This window comes from Rattus rattus, chromosome 7, assembly GCF_011064425.1.
Source record: "Rattus rattus isolate New Zealand chromosome 7, Rrattus_CSIRO_v1, whole genome shotgun sequence".
NCBI lineage: Eukaryota > Metazoa > Chordata > Mammalia > Rodentia > Muridae > Rattus > Rattus rattus.
The window spans coordinates 49,555,984-49,575,872 of NC_046160.1; the positions used below are offsets into that span (position 1 = coordinate 49,555,984).

The 19,889-nt window shown below is 37.4% G+C and overlaps 1 protein-coding gene across 1 annotated transcript; it reads left to right on the forward strand.

The window, feature by feature from the left end:
- Positions 1–689: 689 nt before the first annotated feature.
- Positions 690–19,331, forward strand: LOC116905677 (bile salt sulfotransferase). Its single transcript, XM_032908660.1, has 3 exons — positions 690–779; positions 5,232–5,409; positions 19,104–19,331. The coding sequence occupies exons 1-3, from the start codon at positions 729–731 to the stop codon at positions 19,214–19,216; spliced, it is 342 nt and encodes a 113-aa protein (XP_032764551.1). The 5' UTR covers positions 690–728; the 3' UTR covers positions 19,217–19,331.
- The last annotated feature ends 558 nt before the right edge of the window (positions 19,332–19,889 follow it).

Here is a 19,889-nt window from a genome sequence, read left to right on the forward strand (position 1 = left end):
GTGGCCTTTTTGGATTATGTGTATACTTATGGGTGTGGACTTTAAGATCCTCATCCTAGATGCCTGGAAGCAGTTTTCTGCAAGCAGACTTCAGATGAAGATGTAGAATTTTCAGTTCCTCCTACAACATGACTGCCTAACTGCTATCATGTTTTCGCTCCCTCCCTCCTTCCCTTACCCCCCACATACACATGCCTTATTCCCCTCACTCACTTTGTTAGTGTGATTATTATTGATGCCATATAGCCTTGATTCATAGGTCCATAAGATTTCAGCCATGAGGTTGCTGTTTTGATTTAAATCTTTCTTTCCAACACTGTATAACATATGATTTTCCCATCTGTGTCATCAAATCTTTCTCTCTTCCTAGTGTACCTCATCAGGAAGCATGAACTTACAGGAATCACCTCTGGATTCCTGTATCCTGTCCTTTCAGCTTGGCAGTAGGATATCTCTTCATGTCACCAGTTATTTATATGTGTGGTGATGAAATTTTTAATGAACTTGATTTATAAGTTCTCTATATGTCTATTTGCCTCAAACATCATGTTTAATGCTATAAATACAGACTAGTTAGAAATTCTTAGTGAAGACTTTTGCTGATGCTTTCAGAAAAGTGAAGAAAGTCAAGCAGACCCAGTGTTAAGGCTTTATAACTGATACATTACTTCTTTCTGAACACAGTTCTATATGGATCATGGTTTGAGCACATCCGTGCCTGGCTGTCCATGCGAGAATGTGACAACTTCTTGTTACTGTACTATGAAGACATGAAAAAGGTGAGCATCCATCTTACAATCACCACACAGTTAAGAACTAGACCCTAGTAATGAAATAGGTTACTGAGAAATGTGATTTTTTGTTTGTTTTGGTTTTTCCTAACTTTTTTTTTATTAATTAAAAAAACTTTTAAGTGTTAATGTATTTGATCATGTTCACCCTCTCCCAGAGGCTTTCCAGATGATCTATGGCTCCTTATCCACCCCACTTCAAAGTTTTTCACAAAAATTCTAGTACAAAAGCAAGCCTCCCAAATCAAGAAAAGAACATATAAAAGAATCCAATATAAAATAATGTATTGAACAGTTGTCTGTAAATGTGTCACAGGGTATAAAAACCTGAGAGGAGGGAACTTTAATTATGAAAATGTCTCCATAAGGTCCAGCTGTATGCAATACTGTAAGGCATTTTCATAATCATTGATTGAAGGGTAAGGGCCCACCCCTCATGAGAGCTGTCATCCATGGATTCTTTAAGAAAACAGGCTGTACATAGTATGGTAAAGGAGCCAGCAAGCAGCATGCCTCTATTGCCTCAGCATCATTTCCAGCCACCAGGTTCCTGCACTTTTATTGTCTTGTCCTGACATCCTGCAATGATGTATAGCAGTGATATGTAATTACGAGTGAAATGACATGTGATTAAAAAAAAAAAACTATGACATAGAAATTAGACCAGTGAATACAACAAAACTAAGAGAATCTGACTGAAAGCACTAGGATCCTAGATCCACTCATTCACTCACTCAGGAACCTCATGAAAACCCTAATTAGCCAACAGCTCAATTAGATGTAACCCAATCCTAGTGCTGGAATTTTTCATTCATTCATTCTCTTTCTTTGGAACAAGAGATGGCCACTATATGGTCATTTCACTTTGAACACCTTCATATATGCATAGTTTTTAGTAAGTTTCCACTGTTTTATGTTTCAATTCTACCTCTCAACTGTCTCACAATTTTACCTGTATCTCCCTTTACCCCCTTTCAAAACCACCTCTCCCTTCCACTTTCCCACTTGATTCCTCCATCCTAGATCTTTAACATGCCTTCATAATTTCTTCTGTACATTTAATGTTTTGATTATTATGTTATCTGTGCACTGATTTTCTGGTCCATTCTACATGGTGTTCTGTATGCTTCAAGAATGTTGATAGTCATCTCTTTCTTCAGGTTAGTATTTTTTCTATGATTTTGTTGAAAATATTTGCTGTACCTTTGACATGGGCTTCCTTTACATCTTCTATTCCTATTATTCATTGATCTGGTCTTTTCATAGTAGTGACCCAGATTTTGTGGATATTATGTTCCAGGAGCTTAATATTTTATTATTTATAACATTAATATTAATAATAATATTTAATTTAATGCATTTAATTTTACTTTAATGTTTTCTTCAACGTATTCTTTTCTTCTATAATGTCTTCAATACCTAAAGTTTTCTATTCTAGCTATTGTACTTGTTGGGGAAGCTTGCCTCTGAGATACCTGTTTGAGTTCCAAAAATTTCCTTTTTGAGATTTCCTTCAGTTTGGATTTCATGCATTGATTCTATTTCTACCCAGGGGGAAATCAGTTCAATTCAGTTTTTTCTACTGTTTCTTTGTTTCATAGATTTCTTTAAGGAAGATATTAATTTCCTTTTAAAAGACCACTATCATACCTATAATTTGTTTTAAGCATTTTTCGTTGTGTCTCAGCTAAGGTGAAATAATCAGGATGTGCTATGTTACAATTGCTGACCTCTTGTGGATATATATTTGTTCTGTTTATTACTGATTGTTTTTTCACTGGAATTTAGGCATTATACTGGCTGCTTTTGTGTGTCAAATAGACAGAAGCTTGAATTATGACAAATTTCAATGTCTTCCTTGAGGAAATGCCTCCATGAGATCCAGCTCTGTGGCATTTGTCAATCAGTGATCAATGGTGCTGGACCCTTGTGGGTGGTACCATCCCTGGGCTGGTAGTCTTGGTTTCTATAGGAAAGCAAGGTGAACAAGCCAGGGGAAGTAAGCCTATAATAGCATCCCTCCATGATCTCAGCATCATCCCCTGCTTCTTGGTCTGCTTGAGTTCTACTCCTGACTTCCTTTGGAGAAAAAGTGTAAGCTGAATAAACTTTTTCCTCTCCAAGTTACGTTATGGTCATGATATTTTTCAGGAATAGAAACCATGACTAAGACAAGCATCTTAGATTAAGAAGATAATGTGTCTAGGTGCTGATAGCTGTTCTGGTCTTTATTTTGTGGGAGTTTTGTTTCCTGGTTTGTGTCTCACTCTGGTTATTAAGAGAATTAGGTAGATTTATATATCCTGTAGAAATTAAATTGCAGTACCAAATAAGATGTGTTCATGAGTTGTGGGTCCTGAGAGTTAGGAATGCATATGGATTGGACTCAATTGAGGGACTCCAGAAGAGTGAGGAAAGCAAAGTATTCCACCAGGACCTGCTTAGTCAATCTCCTGGAAATGGGGTCAGAGTGTGAGGAAAGGCCAGAGAAGGAGATTTGATAGAGAGGTGTGGATGAGACTCACAGATTGGATTTGAAGAATATAGGGGAAAATGAAGATATGAAGTTGTAACCTCATTGCTTCCCTGTCATAATGGGGTGTAGCTTCTTTGGGAGAGCATACTGGAGTTGGGGGCTGGGGAAAAGCAATTCACCCAGCAAATTTGATGTTTTGCTGCAGAGATAAGTAGGTGTCTGGGTATTGGACTCAAGACGTGTTGGGAGAAGTGAAGATTTATCTGCAGATAGCCTACCAGTTTCCCTAGCCAGAGTTGTCCACTAGTTCCCAAGGACTGCTGAACTTGGGGACTGGAATAATGCAATGAGTGAAGGGAGTAATTTTAGAAGGGAAAGGTCTTTGAATCCAATAGAGAAGGGAAGTATTGCCACTATTTTGTATGTTTGTTTGTTTGTTTTGTTTATTTTGTGTTCTTTGTTTTTGTTTGTTGGTGCAGAACTAAGGATGAGACTTGGGCATGGGATCTAAAAAAGCAGAGGGAAAAGTGAAGGTCTGCTGTCAGCCCACCTGCTTCACTGAAATTATTGAGAAAAATAAATATTGATAAAAATTAAAGTGCAACTAAACAAAAAAAGAAAACATGAAATTATCCCAAAATAATTTGAGCTCTTAGTGTCCTATCCCAGGAAGCAGAAAGATTACCTGTAAAAAAAACAAAACCTTTCATTACAGTCTTTTTCCCATATGTAGAATTTTTTACTTAATCATCATGAAATTAAGTTTTCCCTAGGAAGGATCACTACCTAGCTGTCTGCTACACAGTAGTGCACATTCCCATTAGCCTCCTTTCTCACCATTTAATGTTCTTTTCAGTTATTGTCATGATTGTTTTCTTTTGTGTGAAATATTAAGTGGAACTGTGGTAAATATGTAAAAACAAGTTTTAAGCCAAGAAATCTTCATGGTCCCATTAAAAGCACAATATTTGATGTTCAAAGATTTTTATTTGTAATGCCTATCTCCTACAATTGCACTAATACACAGATATTGCAAAAATTGGGTATCTGAGGCAGAAAAAATGTTAAATTTGATGCCCACGTGAGCTTCAACCTGAGATGCTTACTCAAAACAAAATCTCTCAGAATTACCCCAAGTAATTAATATTGACAACATTTTATGAAACTGTTTTAAAGCTGTATTGTTTACACTTAGCCTAAGCAAACAGTATTATCTGGTGTAAACATTAAACTATGCCTAGGTTTTTGTGCATGTTCTTCCATTTTCCTTGGTCATTGTCTAACGGTATTTCTGTAAGTTTCTGTAAACATCCCAGGGCAGGTTAGATACAGTTGTACATACTTTCAATGCCAGGACTTGAAAGGAAAAGCCAGATAGATGGATCACTGGTCTCTGTGAGGTTGAGGTGTACTGGTCTCCATACAAACTTTCACTGCATAAGACAAAGCTCCATATTGAGGCCTGTCTTTAAAAATATCTCAGTATACTTAGTGAGTTTATCAGCACAAACATTTTATAATGGCACTATGGAGATGGAGGCCCAAGTGTCTGAAATTCATTATCATTATCCTCTACCAAGCAAGTTTAAGTTTAACCTTGGTTCTGTGAGAACCTATCTCTAATATTTTCTCCTTCCTGAGAAGAAACCCACATCCTCTGTATTTCTCAATATATAAATGTTGTGTGTGTGTCTTACCTGCCTTTATTCCACTGCCTTTTCTAGCCTATACCACAATCATGCTCACTCATTTTTTTTTTTTTTGAGCTGGGGACCGAACCCAGGGCCTTGCGCTTCCTAGGCAAGCGCTCTACCACTGAGCTAAATCCCCAACCCCTCTCACTCATTTTTTGATGCCCTTTCTTCATGTCCCATTTTCCTTCATTATTTACAGATTCCTTCTTTGCATCTGTTATCTCAGAGCTCTCTGTTTATCACCTTCATTTCTGTTTCTTCTTCTATCAGGATACAATGGGAGCCATAAAGAAGATATGTGACTTCCTGGGGAAAAAATTAGAGCCAGATGAGCTGGATTTGGTCCTCAAGTACAGTTCCTTCCAAGTCATGAAAGAAAATGACATGTCCAATTATAGCCTCCTGAAGAAAAAATCAATTTTTACTGGTATTGGCCTAATGAGGAAAGGTAAAGAAATTTTCTATCGTCAGAATGTGTCGGAAAATATTAAAGATTTGTTTTGCTAATGAATCTCTAAGAAAGTGTTGCAAATGTACAGAGAATCACTTCTCACCACTGAAAGCCTCTCCCAAATATTAAAGGTGAATATTTTTATGGAGAAGATGGGGACATCAAACACTGTGAAAAGTTGATTTATTCTGGGAGATGACCTTTGGATTGAAGATAGTCATGTTCATTAACTTCAGTGAAAAAATGGGAAAGTGATCATGTTTACATTAGGTATTGTAAAGTCCCTGTATCATAATCCTAAACTCTAAAGTATAAAAATTACAATGGAGGAGACCAAATATATCTAAGATGATAACCACAGAACCACAAAAATTGCATTAACACCTGGAAAAGATGTTGAACAGTTCAATAGTCCTGCCATAGAGTAGGGCAGAGTAGACAAGAAAAGGACTAAGAAAATTCTCTAGAATTAAAACCTGATAGTATTAATTTATATGTATGAGTGCTCTGTTTGTGCCAGAAGAGGGCATGAAATTTCATTACAGATAGTTATGAGCCATCATGTGGTGACTGGGAATTGAATTAAGGAACTCAAGGAGAGTAGTCAGTGCTGATAACATCTGAACCATCTCAACAGCCCCTTTCTTAAAATAAATGGAGGGAAACTTGAATCAATGTCAGTAAGTTCAGGGAATAGGGAAGGCTGCACAATCCATCCCTACCTACTAAATACAGGTCCTAACTAGAGTGATTAGACAACAAAAAGTGGTCAAAGGAATACAAATTGGAAAGGAAGAAGTTAAACTATTACTATTTGCAGATGATATGCTGGTATACTTAAGTGACAGCAAAAATTCCACCAGAGAATTCCTAAACCTGATAAACAACTACAAAAAAGGGACTGGATAAAAAAATTAACTCAAACAAAGAAGTACCCTTTCTCTATTGAAATGGTAAACAGGCAGAGAAAGAAGGTAGGAAAATAACACCATTTTCAATAGTCACAAGCAATATAAAATATCTTGGTGTGAATCTAACCAGGCAAGTGAAAATCTATAGAACAAGAACTTCAAGTCTGTGAAAAAGAAAATTGAATATCTCAAAAGAGGGAAAGTTCTGCCATGTTCATGGATTGGCAGAATAAATATAATAAAAATGGGAATCTTGCAGAAAGACTCTACACATTCAATGCAATCCCCATGAAAATTCTAACTCTATTCTTCAAAGCATTAGAAAGATCTATTTTCAAATTCATTAGGAATAATAAAACCAGGATAGGAAAAAAGTATTCTCAACAATAAAAGACCATCTGGTGGTATCAACATCCCTGTCCTCAAAATTTACTACAGAACAATCATGATAAAAACTGAATTGTATTAGAACAAAGACAGATATGTAGGACATGAAATATAATTGGAGATGCAGAAATGAACCCACACAACTACTGTCACTTTATCTTTGACAAAGGAGCTGAAACCCTCAGGTGGAAAAAGGACAGCATTTTCAACAAATGGTGCTAGTTTAACTGGAGATCAGAATATACAAGAATGCAAATCAATCCATTCTTACCTTCTTGTACAAAGCTTAAGTCCAAGTGAATGAAGGACATACACATAAAATCAGATACACTGAAACTAACTGAAAAGAAAGTGAGGAAGACCCTCAAACACTTGGGCAAAGGAAGAAATTTCCTGAACAGTACACCAATAGCTTATGCTCTAAGATCAAGAGTCAACAAATGGGACCTCATAAAATTGCAAATATTCTGTAAGGAAAAGAGCACTGTCAATAGGACAAAGAGGTAACCAATAAATTGGGAAAAGATCTTTACCAATCCTACATCTGATAGAGGGCTAATATCTAATATATACAAAGAACTCAAAAAGTTAGACTCCAAAGAATCAAATAACTCTATTAAAAATGGGGTACAGGGCTAAGCCAAGAATTCTTAACTGAAGAATATGGAATGGCCATGAAGCAACTAAAGAAATCTACAATATCCTTTGCCATCAGGGAAATGCAAATCAAAACAACCCTGACATACCACCTCACACTACTCAGGATGGCTAAGATCAAAATCTCATGTGATAGTACATGCTGGTAAGGATGTGGAGAAATAGGAACACTCCACCATTGTTGGTGGGAGTGCAAGCTGGTACAAGCACTCTGGAAATCAATCTGGTGTTTCCTCAGAAAATTGGACATAGTACTAACTGAAGACCCAGTTATACCACTCCTGGGCATATACCTAAAAGATGTTCCAATATATAACAAGAAGACATTCTCCACTATGTTCATAGCAGCCTTATTTATAATAGCCAGAATCTAGAAAGAACCAAGATGTCCTTGAACAGAGGAATGGATACGGAAAATGTGGTATACTTATGTAATGGAGTATTACTCAGCATATTAAAAAGTGACTTCATGAAATTCCTAGGCAAATGGATGGAACTAGAAAATATCTTCGTGAGTGAGGTAACCCAATCACAAAAAACACATATGATGCACACCCACTAATAAGTTGATATAAGCCAAAAAGATCAGAATAACAATGATATAATTCAAAGACCATATGAAGCTAAAGAAGAAGGAAGACCTAAGTGTGTCTTATCCAGTCCTTGACAGAAGGGGGAACATAGTACTCAACAAGAGGAAACATGAAGTCAAATTGTGGAGCAGGTACTGAAGGAAAGTCCAGCAAGTGTCTGCCCCACCTGGGGATCCATCCCATTTATAGTCATCAAACCTAGACATTATTGCTAATGCCAAGAAGTGCTGGCTGATAGGAGCCAGATATAGCTGTCTCCTGAGAGCCTCTGCCAGAGCCTGACAAATACAGAGGCAGATTCTGACACCCAAACATTGGACTGAAAACAGGGTACTCAACTAAGGAGTTAGACAAATAATTGAACAAGCAGAACAGGCTTGCCACTCCATAGTAAGAACAACAATATCAACCATGCAGAGCTGCCAGGTACTAAATCACCAAAGAGTACACATGGAATGACCCATGACTCGAGAGGCATATCAAGCAGAGGATGGCCTTGTTGAACATCACTGGCAAGAGAGGCCCTTGGTTCTGTGAAGGCTCAAAGCCCTATTGTAGGGGAATGTCAATGCTGGGAGTCATGAATCGGTTAGAGGGTGGAGAGGCACCCTCAAAGAGGCAAGAGTAGCGGGTAATGGGATAGGGGGTTTCTGGAATGAAAACTGTGAATGGGGACTACATTTGAAATGTAAAAAGAAAATATCCAATAAAAAATCTGACATCATTTGTCAACCTATGTTTGATTACTTTATGTTCATTACCCTTTTCTTTTTTTGAACTGTCTCTCCTGGATGGGGAATTTCAACTCTCGTTATGTCTCTGCCATCTCTGTATTCTGGGAGAAGATTGTGTGTGTCATTTCATAGCTGTTCAGGTAAGGTATGACTTTTCCAGAATGAATCAGACCTTGAGACTTACCCAGACTTGATTAGGTAGTGATAGGTGAGATGAAACTCAGAGTAGAAGAAAAAGGGTGTCAGTAATCAGATATTTAACAATGAATATGAACATCAGCATAAGTGAAGGAAGTAAGAGTTATGGATTTCATTTTTTCCCATAATTTAAATGCATCAGCTTTTACTGTCACTCCTTTTCTGTTCCAGAGTGAGATTTGGCTACTAGCAATATAAGGATATCAGAATTTTTCATAGACAAAATGAAGTCAAGTACTAACCATATTGTATTTAATCTGATACACTTATAGCCCCATATTAGGAAATTCTGACTCAAAATTAAGCATGATATGTCACCACTCACTACAAGAGAATGGGTATCTACATAGTAAAGATTAAGGCCTCTGTAAGAATACACTGGTGTTGCCATATGACCTCATACCTCTGCACTCCAGAGTCAGTGGAGACATATTTCTCTGTACTAGAACTGAAGGTTTGACCTAAAAGAAGTAGTCTGTTCTTACATTTCCTACAATGAATCAGAATTTGGCAGAGGTAAAACAGTATATGAACATAAAATTATGTTATTAAATACCTATAAAATCAAGAAGCTCTGCTAATATCAAAGGGATAAGGAAACTAACAAGCATATGCTTTAGCAGAGACACATCAGAGGAGATGGATGAGAATTTAAGACAAAATTCTATGAGGACAATTATTATTTCTTCTTTTCCAGGAAGTTTATTCTAGGATGAGACCACACATGGATTTAATCTCTTCCCAATGTACATAATATTTGTCATGCGGGATAGATTATAGGAACAATACATACATACATACATACATACATACATGCATGCATAAAATCAGTAATTATAACACAGTTTTGACAAAACACTTGTTCAAACTTCATAATATTTTTTGTATTTTAATTTTCCTAGTGATTATTGTTAGATATTTTTTGCATTTGAAAACAACTATTATTTGGGGGAATTATTTTTCCTTTTTCTTTTTTTAATTCAGGTTAGGGAATGCTTTATTTTTCCAACCACTCCACAGATGATTTCATTATCAAATAAGAAAACAGTCACAGAGAAGTAAGTTAACCAGTATTCTCTCACATAAGAAACACATCACAACTATGGAATGGCACCCCATACTTTTGCATTTTCTATGCCTTTTTTTTCCATTTTTTTTTATTAACTTGAGTATTTTATTTACATTTCGAATGTTATTCCCTTTCCCGGTTTCCCGGCCAACATCCCCCTAACCTCTCCCCTCCCCTTCTTTTTTTATTTTTTCTTTTTTCCCTCCCCTTCCTTATGGGTGTTCCTCCCCACCCTCCCCCATTGCCGCCCTCCCCCAACAGTCTAGTTCACTGGGGTTCAGTCTTAGCAGGACCCAGGGCTTCCCCTTCCACTGGTGCTCTTACTAGGATATTCATTGCTACCTATGAGGTCAGAGTCCAGGGTCAGTCCATGTATAGTCTTTAGGTAGGGACTTAGTCCCTGGAAGCTCTGGTTGCTTGGCATTGTTGTACATATGGGGTCTCGAGCCCCTTCAAGCTCTTCCAGTTCTTTCTCTGATTCCTTCAAGGGGGGTCCTGTTCTTAGTTCAGTGGTTTGCTGCTGGCATTCGCCTCTGTATTTGCTGTATTCTGGCTGTGTCTCTCAGGAGCGAGCTACATCCGGCTCCTGTCGGTCTGCACTTCTTTGCTTCATCCATCTTGTCTAATTGGGTGGCTGTATATGTATGGGCCACATGTGGGGCAGGCTCTGAATGGGTGTTCCTTCAGTCTCTGTTTTAATCTTTGCCTCTCTCTTCCCTGCTAAGGGTATTCTTTTTCCCCATTTAAAGAAGGAGTGAAGCATTCACATTTTGATCATCCATCTTGAGTTTCATTTGTTCTAGGCATCTAGGGTAATTAAAGCATTTGGGCTAATAGCCACTTATCAATGAGTGCATACCATGTGTGTTTTTCTGTGATTGGGTTACCTCACTCAGGATGATATTTTCCAGTTCCAACCATTTGCCTATGAATTTCATAAAGTCATTGTTTTTGATAGCTGAGTAATATTCCATTGTGTAGATGTACCACATTTTCTGTATCCCTTCCTCTGTTGAAGGGCATCTGGATTCTTTCCAGCTTCTGGCTAGTATAAATAAGGCTGCTATGAACATAGTGGAGCACGTGTCTTTTTTATATGTTGGGGCATCTTTTGGGTATATGCCCAAGAGAGATATAGCTGGGTCCTCAGGTAGTTCAATGTCCAATTTTCTGAGGAATCCCCAGACTGATTTCCAGAATGGTTGTACCAGTCTGCAATCCCACCAACAATGGAGGAGTGTTCCTCTTTCTCCACATCCTCGCCAGCATTTGCTGTCACCTGAGTTTTTGATCTTAGCCATTCTCACTGGTGTGAGGTGAAATTTCAGGGTTGTTTTGATTTGCATTTCCCTTATTACTAAATATTTTGAACATTTCTTTAGGTGTTTCTCAGCCATTTGGCATTCCTCAGCTGTGAATTCTTTGTTTAGCTCTGAACCCGATTTTTTAATAGGGTTATTTGTCTCCCTGTGGTCTAACTTCTTGAGTTCTTTGTATATTTTGGATACAAGGCCTCTATCTGTTGTAGGATTGGTAAAGATCTTTTCCCAATCTGTTGGTTGCCGTTTTGTCCTAACCACAGTGTCCTTTGCCTTACAGAAGCTTTGCAGTTTTATGAGATCCCATTTGTCGATTCTTGATCTTAGAGCATAAGCCATTGGTGTTTTGTTCAGGAAATTTTTTTCCATTGCCCATGTGTCCGAGATGCTTCCCCAGTTTTTGTTCTATTAGTTTGAGTGTATCTGGTTTGATGTGGAGGTCGTTGATCCACTTGGACCTAAGCTTTGTACAGGGTGATAAGCATGGATCGATCTGCATTCTTCTACATGCTGACATTCAGTTGAACCAGCATCATTTGCTGAAAATGCTATCTTTTTTCCATTTGATGGTTTTGGCTCCTTTGTCAAAAATCAAGTGACCAGAGGTGTGTGGGTTCATTACTGGGTCTTCAATTCTATTCCATTGGTCTATCTTTCTGTCTCTGTACCAATACCATGCAGTTTTTATCACTATTGCTCTGTAATACTGCTTGAGTTCAGGGATAGTGATTCCCCCTGAAGTCCTTTTATTGTTGAGGGTAGTTTTAGCTATCCTGGGTTTTTTGTTATTCCAGATGAATTTGCAAATTGTTCTGTCTAACTCTTTGAAGAATTGGATTGGTATTTTGATGGGGATTGCATTGAATCTGTAGATCGCTTTTTGGTAAAATGGCCATTTTACTATATTAATCCTGCCAATCCATGAGCATGGGAGATCTTTCCATCTTCTGAGGTCTTCTTCAATTTCTTTCTTCAGAGTCTTGAAGTTCTTGTTGTACAAATCTTTTACTTGCTTGGTTAAAGTCACACCGAGGTACTTTATATTATTTGGGTCTATTATGAAGGGTGTCGTTTCCCTAATTTCTTTCTCGGCTTGTTTCTCTTTTGTGTAGAGGAAGGCTACTGATTTATTTGAGTTAATTTTATACCCAGCTACTTTGCGTGAATTTGTTTATCAGCTTTAGTAGTTCTCTGGATGAACTATTGGGATCAGTTAAATATACTATCATATCAAATGCAAATAGTGATATTTTGACTTCTTCTTTTCCAATCTGTATCCCCTTGATCTCCTTTTGTTGTCTGTTTGCTCTGGCGAGAACTTCAAGAACTATATTGAATAAGTAGGAGAGAGTGGGCAGCCTTGTCTAGTCCCTGATTTTAGTGGGATTGTTTCAAGTTTCTCTCCATTTAGTTTAATGTTAGCAACTGGTTTGCTGTATATGGCTTTTACTATGTTTAGGTATGGGCCTTGAATTCCTATTCGTTCCAGGACTTTTAGCATGAAGGGGTGTTGAATTTTGTCAAATGCTTTCTCAGCATCTAATGAAATGATCATGTGGTTTTGTTCTTTCAGTTTGTTTATATAATGGATCACGTTGATGGTTTTCCGTATATTAAACCATCCCTGCAAGCCTGGGATGAAGCCTACTTGATCATGGTGGATGATTGGTTTGATGTGCTCTTGGATTCGGTTTGCCAGATTTTTATTGAGTATTTTTGCGTCGATATTCATAAGGGAAATTGGTCTGAAGTTCTCTTTCTTTGTTGGGTCTTTGTGTGGTTTAGGTATAAGAGCAAGTGTGGCTTCATAGAAGGAAGTCGGTAGTGCTCCATCTGTTTCAATTTTGTGGAATAGTTTGGATAGTATTGGTATGAAGTCTTCTATGAAAGTGTGATAGAATTCTGCAGTAAAGCAGTCTGGACCTGGGCTCTTTTTGGTTGGGAGACTTTTAATGACTGCTTCTATTTCGTTAGGAGTTATCGGGTTGTTTAAATGGTTTATCTGTTCCTGATTAAGTTTGGTACCTGGTATCTGTCTAGGAATTGTCCATTTCCTCCAGATTTTCAAGTTTTTTTTTGAATATAGCCTTTTGTAGTAACATCAGATGATTCTTTGAATTTCCACTGATTCTGTAGTTATGTCTCCCTTTTCATTTCTGATTTTGTTAATTTGGACACATTCTCTGTGTTCTCTCATTAGTCTGGCTAAGGGTTTTTCTATCTTGTTGATTTTCTCAAAGAACCAACTTTTGGTTCTGTTGATTCTTTCTATGGTCATTTTTGTTTCTACTTGGTTGATTTCAGCTCTGAGTTTGATTATTTCCTGCCTTCTATTCTTCCTGGGTGTATTTGCTTCTTTTTGTTCTAGAGCTTTTAGGTGTGCTGTCAAGCTGGTGATATATGCTCTCTCCTGTTTCTTTCTGCAGGCACTCAGAATTATGAGTTTTCCTCTTAGCACAGTTTTCAATGTGTCCCATAAGTTTGGGTATGTTGTACCTTTATTTTCATTAAATTCTAAGAAGTCTTTAATTTCTTTCTTTATTTCTTCCTTGACCAGGTTATCATTGAGTAGAACATTGTTCAACTTCCATGTATATGTGGGCGTTCTTCCCTTACTTTTATTGAAGACCAGCTTTATCCCGTGGTGCTCTATTAGGACGCATGGGGTTATTTCTTTCTGTACCTGTTGAGGCTTGTTTTATGTTTTATGACCAATTATATGTTCAATTTTGGAGAAAGTACCATGAGGTGGTGAAAGAAAGGTATATCCTTTTGTTTTAGTATAGAATATTCTGTAAATATCTGTCAAGTCCATTTGGTTCATGACTTCTCTTAGTCTGTCTATGTCTCTGTTTAATTTCTGTTTCCATGATCTGTCCATTGATGAGAGTGGGGTGTTGAAATCGCCTACTATTATTGTGTGAGGTGCAATGTGTGCTTAGAGCTTTAGTAAGGTTTCTTTTATATATGTTGGTGCCCTTGTATTTGGAGCATAGATATTTAGGATTGAGAGTTCATCTTGGTGAATTTTTCCTTTGATGAATATCACGTGACCTTCCTTATCTTTTTTGATGACTTTTGGTTGAAAATTGATTTTGTTCGCTATTAGAATGGCTACTCCAGCTTGCTTCTTTAGACGAATTTCCTTGGAAAGTTGTTTTCCCGCCTTTCACTCTGAGGTAGTGTCTGTCTTTGTCTCTGAGGTGTGTTTCCTGTAGGCAGCAGAATGCAGGGTCTTCATTGCGTATCCAGTTTGTTAATCTATGTCTTTGTATTGGGGAGTTGAGACCATTGATGTTGAGGGATATTAAGGAATAGTGATTATTGCTTCTTGTTATATTCATATTTGGATGTGAGGTTATGTTTGTGTGCTTTTCTTCTCTTTGTTTTCTTGCCAAGACGATTAGTTTCTTGCTTTTTCTAGGGTGTATGTTGGCCTTTACCATTTATTATCCTTTGTAGTACTGGATGTGTAGAAAGATATTGTGTAAATTTGGTTTTGTCATGGAATATCTTGGTTTCTCCATCTATGTTAATTGAGAGTTTTGCAGGATACAGTAACCTGGGCTGGCATTTTTGTTCTCTTAGGGTCTGTATGACATCTGTCCAGGATCTTCTGGCTTTCATAGTCTCTGGCGAAAATCTGGTGTGATTCTGATAGGTCTGCCTTTATGTGTTACTTGACCTTTTTCCCTTACTGCTTTTAATATTTTTTCTTTATTTTGTGCATTTGGTGTTTTGACTATTATGTGACAGGAGGAGTTTCTTTTCTGGTCCAATCTATTTGGAGTTCTGTACGCTTCTTGTATGCTTATGGGCATCTCTTTCTTTAGGTTATGGAAGTTTTCTTCTATGATTTTGTTGAAGATATTTACTGGTCCTTTGAGCGGGGAGTGTTCACTCTCTTCTATTCCTATTATCCTTTGGTTTGATCTTCTCATTGAGTCCTGGATTTCCTGTATGTTTTGTCAGTAGCTTTTTCTGCTTTACATTATCTTTGACAGTTGTGTCGTTGATTTCTATGGAATCTTCTGCTCCTGAGATTCTCTTTTCTATCTCTTGTATTCTGTTGGTGATGCTTGTATCTATGGCTCCTTGTCTCTTCCTTTGGTTTTCTATATCCAGGGTTGTTTCCCTGTGTTCTTTCTTGGTTGCTTCTATTTCCATTTTTAATTCCTTCAACTGTTTGATTGTGTTTTCCTGGAATTCTTTCAGGGATTTTTGTGATTCCTCTCTATAGGCTTCTCCTTGTTTACTTATGTTTTTCTGCGTTTCTCTAAGGGAGTTCTTCATGTCTTTCTTGAAGTCCTCCAGCATCATGATCAAATATGATTTTGAATCTAGATCTTGCTTTTCTGGTGTGTTTGGATATTCAGTGTTTGCTTTGGTGGGAGAATTGGGCTCCGATGATGCCATGTAGTCTCGGTTTCTGTTGCTTGGGTTTCTGTGCTTGCCTCTCGACGTCAGATTATCTCTGGTGTTACTTTGTTCTCCTATTTCTGACAGTGGCTAGACTGTCCTATAAGACTGTGTGTCAGGAGTGCTGTAAACCTGTTTTCCTGTTTTCTTTCAGCAAGTTATGGAAACAGAGTGTTCTGCTTTCGGGCATGTAATTTTTCCTATCTACAGGTCTTTGGATGTTCCTGTGGGCCTGTGTCCTGAGTTCACCAGGCATGTCACTTGGAGCAGAAAAGTTGGTCTTAACTGTGGTCCTGAGGCTTAAGTTTGCTCTTGGGGTGTTGCTTATGAGCTCTCTGTGAGGGCAGCAACCAGGAGGACCTGGGCTGCCCTTTCTGGGAGCCGCTGTGCACCAGGGTCCCAGATGGCGTTTGGTGTTTTCCTCTGGAGTCAGAAATGTGGGCAGAGTGTTGTCTCTTCTGGCTTCCCAGGCATGTCTGCCTCTCTGAAGGTTTAGCTCTCCCTCCCACGGGATTTGGGTGCAGAGAAATGTTTATCCAGTTGGTCCCTTCAGCTTCCGGTGGTGTCTCATGCACAGGGGACCTGCTGCTCCCGTTCTCTTATCTCGGGATTATCTTTCTTAAACTAGTGTGATGCATATCTAGTAAGCCATGAACCTGGAAACCATTTCACTAATTCGGGATACCAAATTCACTACCAACCTGCTTCACTACCTTATTATAGTGGAAAATGAAATGAATATGACTGGAAACAATTTTGAAAGGAAAGAGTATGTAAACATAATATTTGTCTTCACAATTTCTATATCAGATTGGTGACATTTTTGAATCATCCAAGTATGAGCAAATCAAATATTAATTCTAAACCCAATTTCATTATTTACCATTAAATAACCTAATTCCCTAAATCATAAATCATTAAAATGCTTTATTAAATATTAGACTTGCCTTAGCTTGAAAGAATTCACTAGACCAATTTCCCCATATCATTTAATTCTTCTTCTTGAGACACAAGTAAAATATGTTTTAGTGCCTGTGGAGGGCTGCGTTGTCTGCCTTATTCAGTAGGCTCTATCATTCAAGCTGATGAGATGAGTCTGGTTTTAGCCTTCAAACAGTACTTTTCCATATGCAACTGTAGTCTCTGTGATTTCAAAATTATATACTGCAGGAAATGCAGATTAGAGATATGTTCACCATGATTGAAACCCTGTTGGTTTGACAAGACTTTTGTAAAGGCAATGACATAATTGGGACATGTGTAGGAAGTATCTTCTGATAACCCTCCAAAGTCCTAGCCCTTATTACTTTACAGCGTATGTTACTCTAGAAAGTACTAGGGCTATTAATCATTTTCACTTGTATCTTCAGAAGATATTAATCAGAGACAGAAAGGGAAGATGTCCTACAGCGAGAGGAAGAAGCTTGCCATGTGCAGGTCAAAAAGAAAAGCCTACAATGGCCTGAACAAATCACCATGATATGAGACCTGCAGCCTCCAGAACTATGAGGAAGTTCCTTTTCAACAAGAATTAAGCTACCATATGTTTGGCTTACCTTGCCATCTGAGGCACACAAGTTTGGGGAGAGTTTTAGAAAAAATTAATGAGAATAACTGTACATCTGTAAGTAACAGAGGATTTTGACATAGGTGGACTTAGAACTCCATGTGCGTACCTCCAAAGATGTGGTTTTCTCAGATAGACTCTTTTACTCCATTGTGAAAACAAATAAAATTTGTTGAGATTCTTGTAGTCCAGCATCTATCTGGTTTGGCTTATCAGGATCCAGCCATTCTATGGAAATCAATAAGAAAACATGGTCTAATAATGAATAATGTAAGAAACCTGAGAGTAGCAATGGATACTGATGGGACTCCATCTAATCAGAAGACATTTTACATTCATATTAGTTAATGGTATATTGTTTGAATATGCTGCATTAGTGATTTACATTTTAATGAATTCTTTATATGTTCTTTAATACAGCCCACAGGGGAATTAAAATTAACTTATGTGATACTAAAGAAAGAAAGTAATGTGATAAAAAAAGCATGACTTCTCCTGTCAAACTTTTTAGATTCAGTTCCACATCCATCACTATCACACTGGGTAAAATCTCAAAGACTAATTTTTCCTCATCATCAAAGTTTGAGAACTGCCTATGCCTTTCTCTCACATTCATTAATTCATTAAAAATTGAACCCTAGGGTTGGGGATTTAGCTCAGCGGTAGAGCGCTTGCCTAACAAAAAAAAAAAAAAAAGAAAAGAAAAGAAGAAAAAAAATAAAATTCCACCCTAGTATGTCCTATATGTCTGGGATTTTTTTGTGAAATGAACCATTTAGTAATTTAAGATACACTTGGTTTTGAAATATATTAGATACATATTCTGTGTATATATTGTATATATTTAAAGCAGAAATGCATGGAACACATCACAGTGCCAAAGCTAGGAAATACAGAAAGGATGGGGGCTGCTGGGTTGTAAATAGATGAAAGATGGTATGAGAATTTTACCGCTTCATTAATAAGGAACAAGATGTAATTATATGAAAGATTTTATGCCTCTGGGGTAAAGAAAGACACAACACAGCATGGCCAGTTGGACAATCTCTAATGCTAACTCTAAAGACCTTCTGTAATGGAGTGTTGAAAACCAATGTGTGGTCAGAAGAGACAGTGCTACAAAGGTTTGGGGCTGAAATTATGCAGATCTTCATGCATCACAAAACAACATGGCTGAGTGAAACAGAAGTCCTGCAGTGTTGTCAGTTGGGAGTGGCTGGGTCACCTGTATCTTGTGGGAAAATCAAGACAGTTGAAATCCTGCTCATAACTATATATGCAGCTCTCATGTGGACTCTCTCTCTCTCTCTCTCTCTCTCTTTCTCTCTCTCTTTCACACACACACACAAGAATATCTTTTTATAGATATTATTTGAAAGTTGCTTGCATGCTGTGAAGAATTTCTATATGTATAACACTAAAATACAGACAGCAAAATTGAAGTCTGTTTGGATAATAGAGATGATAAACACTGTTGAGTTGTACAATATGATAGAAACTGATTTGATGGGAAGTAGGGATAATCTGGATAAGTAAAAAGATCAAGTCAGTGTTGCTGCTCTTAGGTTGTCTAGCATATAGGTTTGGTGAGGAAAAGGTAGGACATAATTTCCAGAGAGGGAGAAATTATATATATATATATATATTTATTTATATATATAATATATATTTTATATATAATGATTTCAGAGATCAATTAGGTTTCTATAGAAAATGGTAGTTTGCTTTATTAACTGTGTGGTCTTTATCAAACAGATAGTAAGAGCATATGATGGGAGGAGCTAGAGCCGTGTAAGTCCATTATTATCCCACATTTATGTGTGCTTCCCATTTTTAGGCACTATTGGGGACTGGAAGAATCACTTCACTGTAGCCCAAGCTGAAGCCTTTGATAAAGTGTTTCAGGAGAAAATGGCCGGTTTCCCTCCAGGGATGTTCCCATGGGAATAAAATTTCAAAAGTTTTAAATATTTTATGAACATTGATATTTATGTTTCTGTTGTTCTATTTCTGAATAACTGAATGTGGTCATCGAATAAATCATGTTCTGGTATTGTGAAAGTGATTTTTTAAAAGAGTGTATTACTAATACTAGTAATATCAACAATGGTGGTGGTGATGGTGGTGGTGATGGTGGTGGTGATGGTGGTGGTGAAGGTGGTGGTGATGGTAGTCATAGTGGTGGTGGTGGGTGTACCTTTCAGTTTGCAGTGCCTTCAGAGGCCAGATGTTTGCACTGGTACTAGGGACCTGCAGTTTCATGAAGCTGTAAACTACCTGTTTTGGGTACTAGAACTGATCTCAGGTTCTCTGCCTAAGCAATACAGTACTACTAATATATCTCCATTTTTGATAGTCATCTCTTTAGCCTAGAATTATGGAGTCTTGAGTCATCAAATATTTGCTACTTTTGTTAATGTATTGTAGCATATTACAATTTACTTACTAGAATTCCAGCTTTAATACATTTTCTTTTCATTCATAAGTAATTTATTTGGGGTTTTATTTACTGAGAATGGACATGACAAAAGATTCTCAGTGTGATGCTATGGAAATTAAACAAGTATTACTCAGTATTTATGTATTTATCATACTTATATCACAAATATCACCTTAAGTTGTT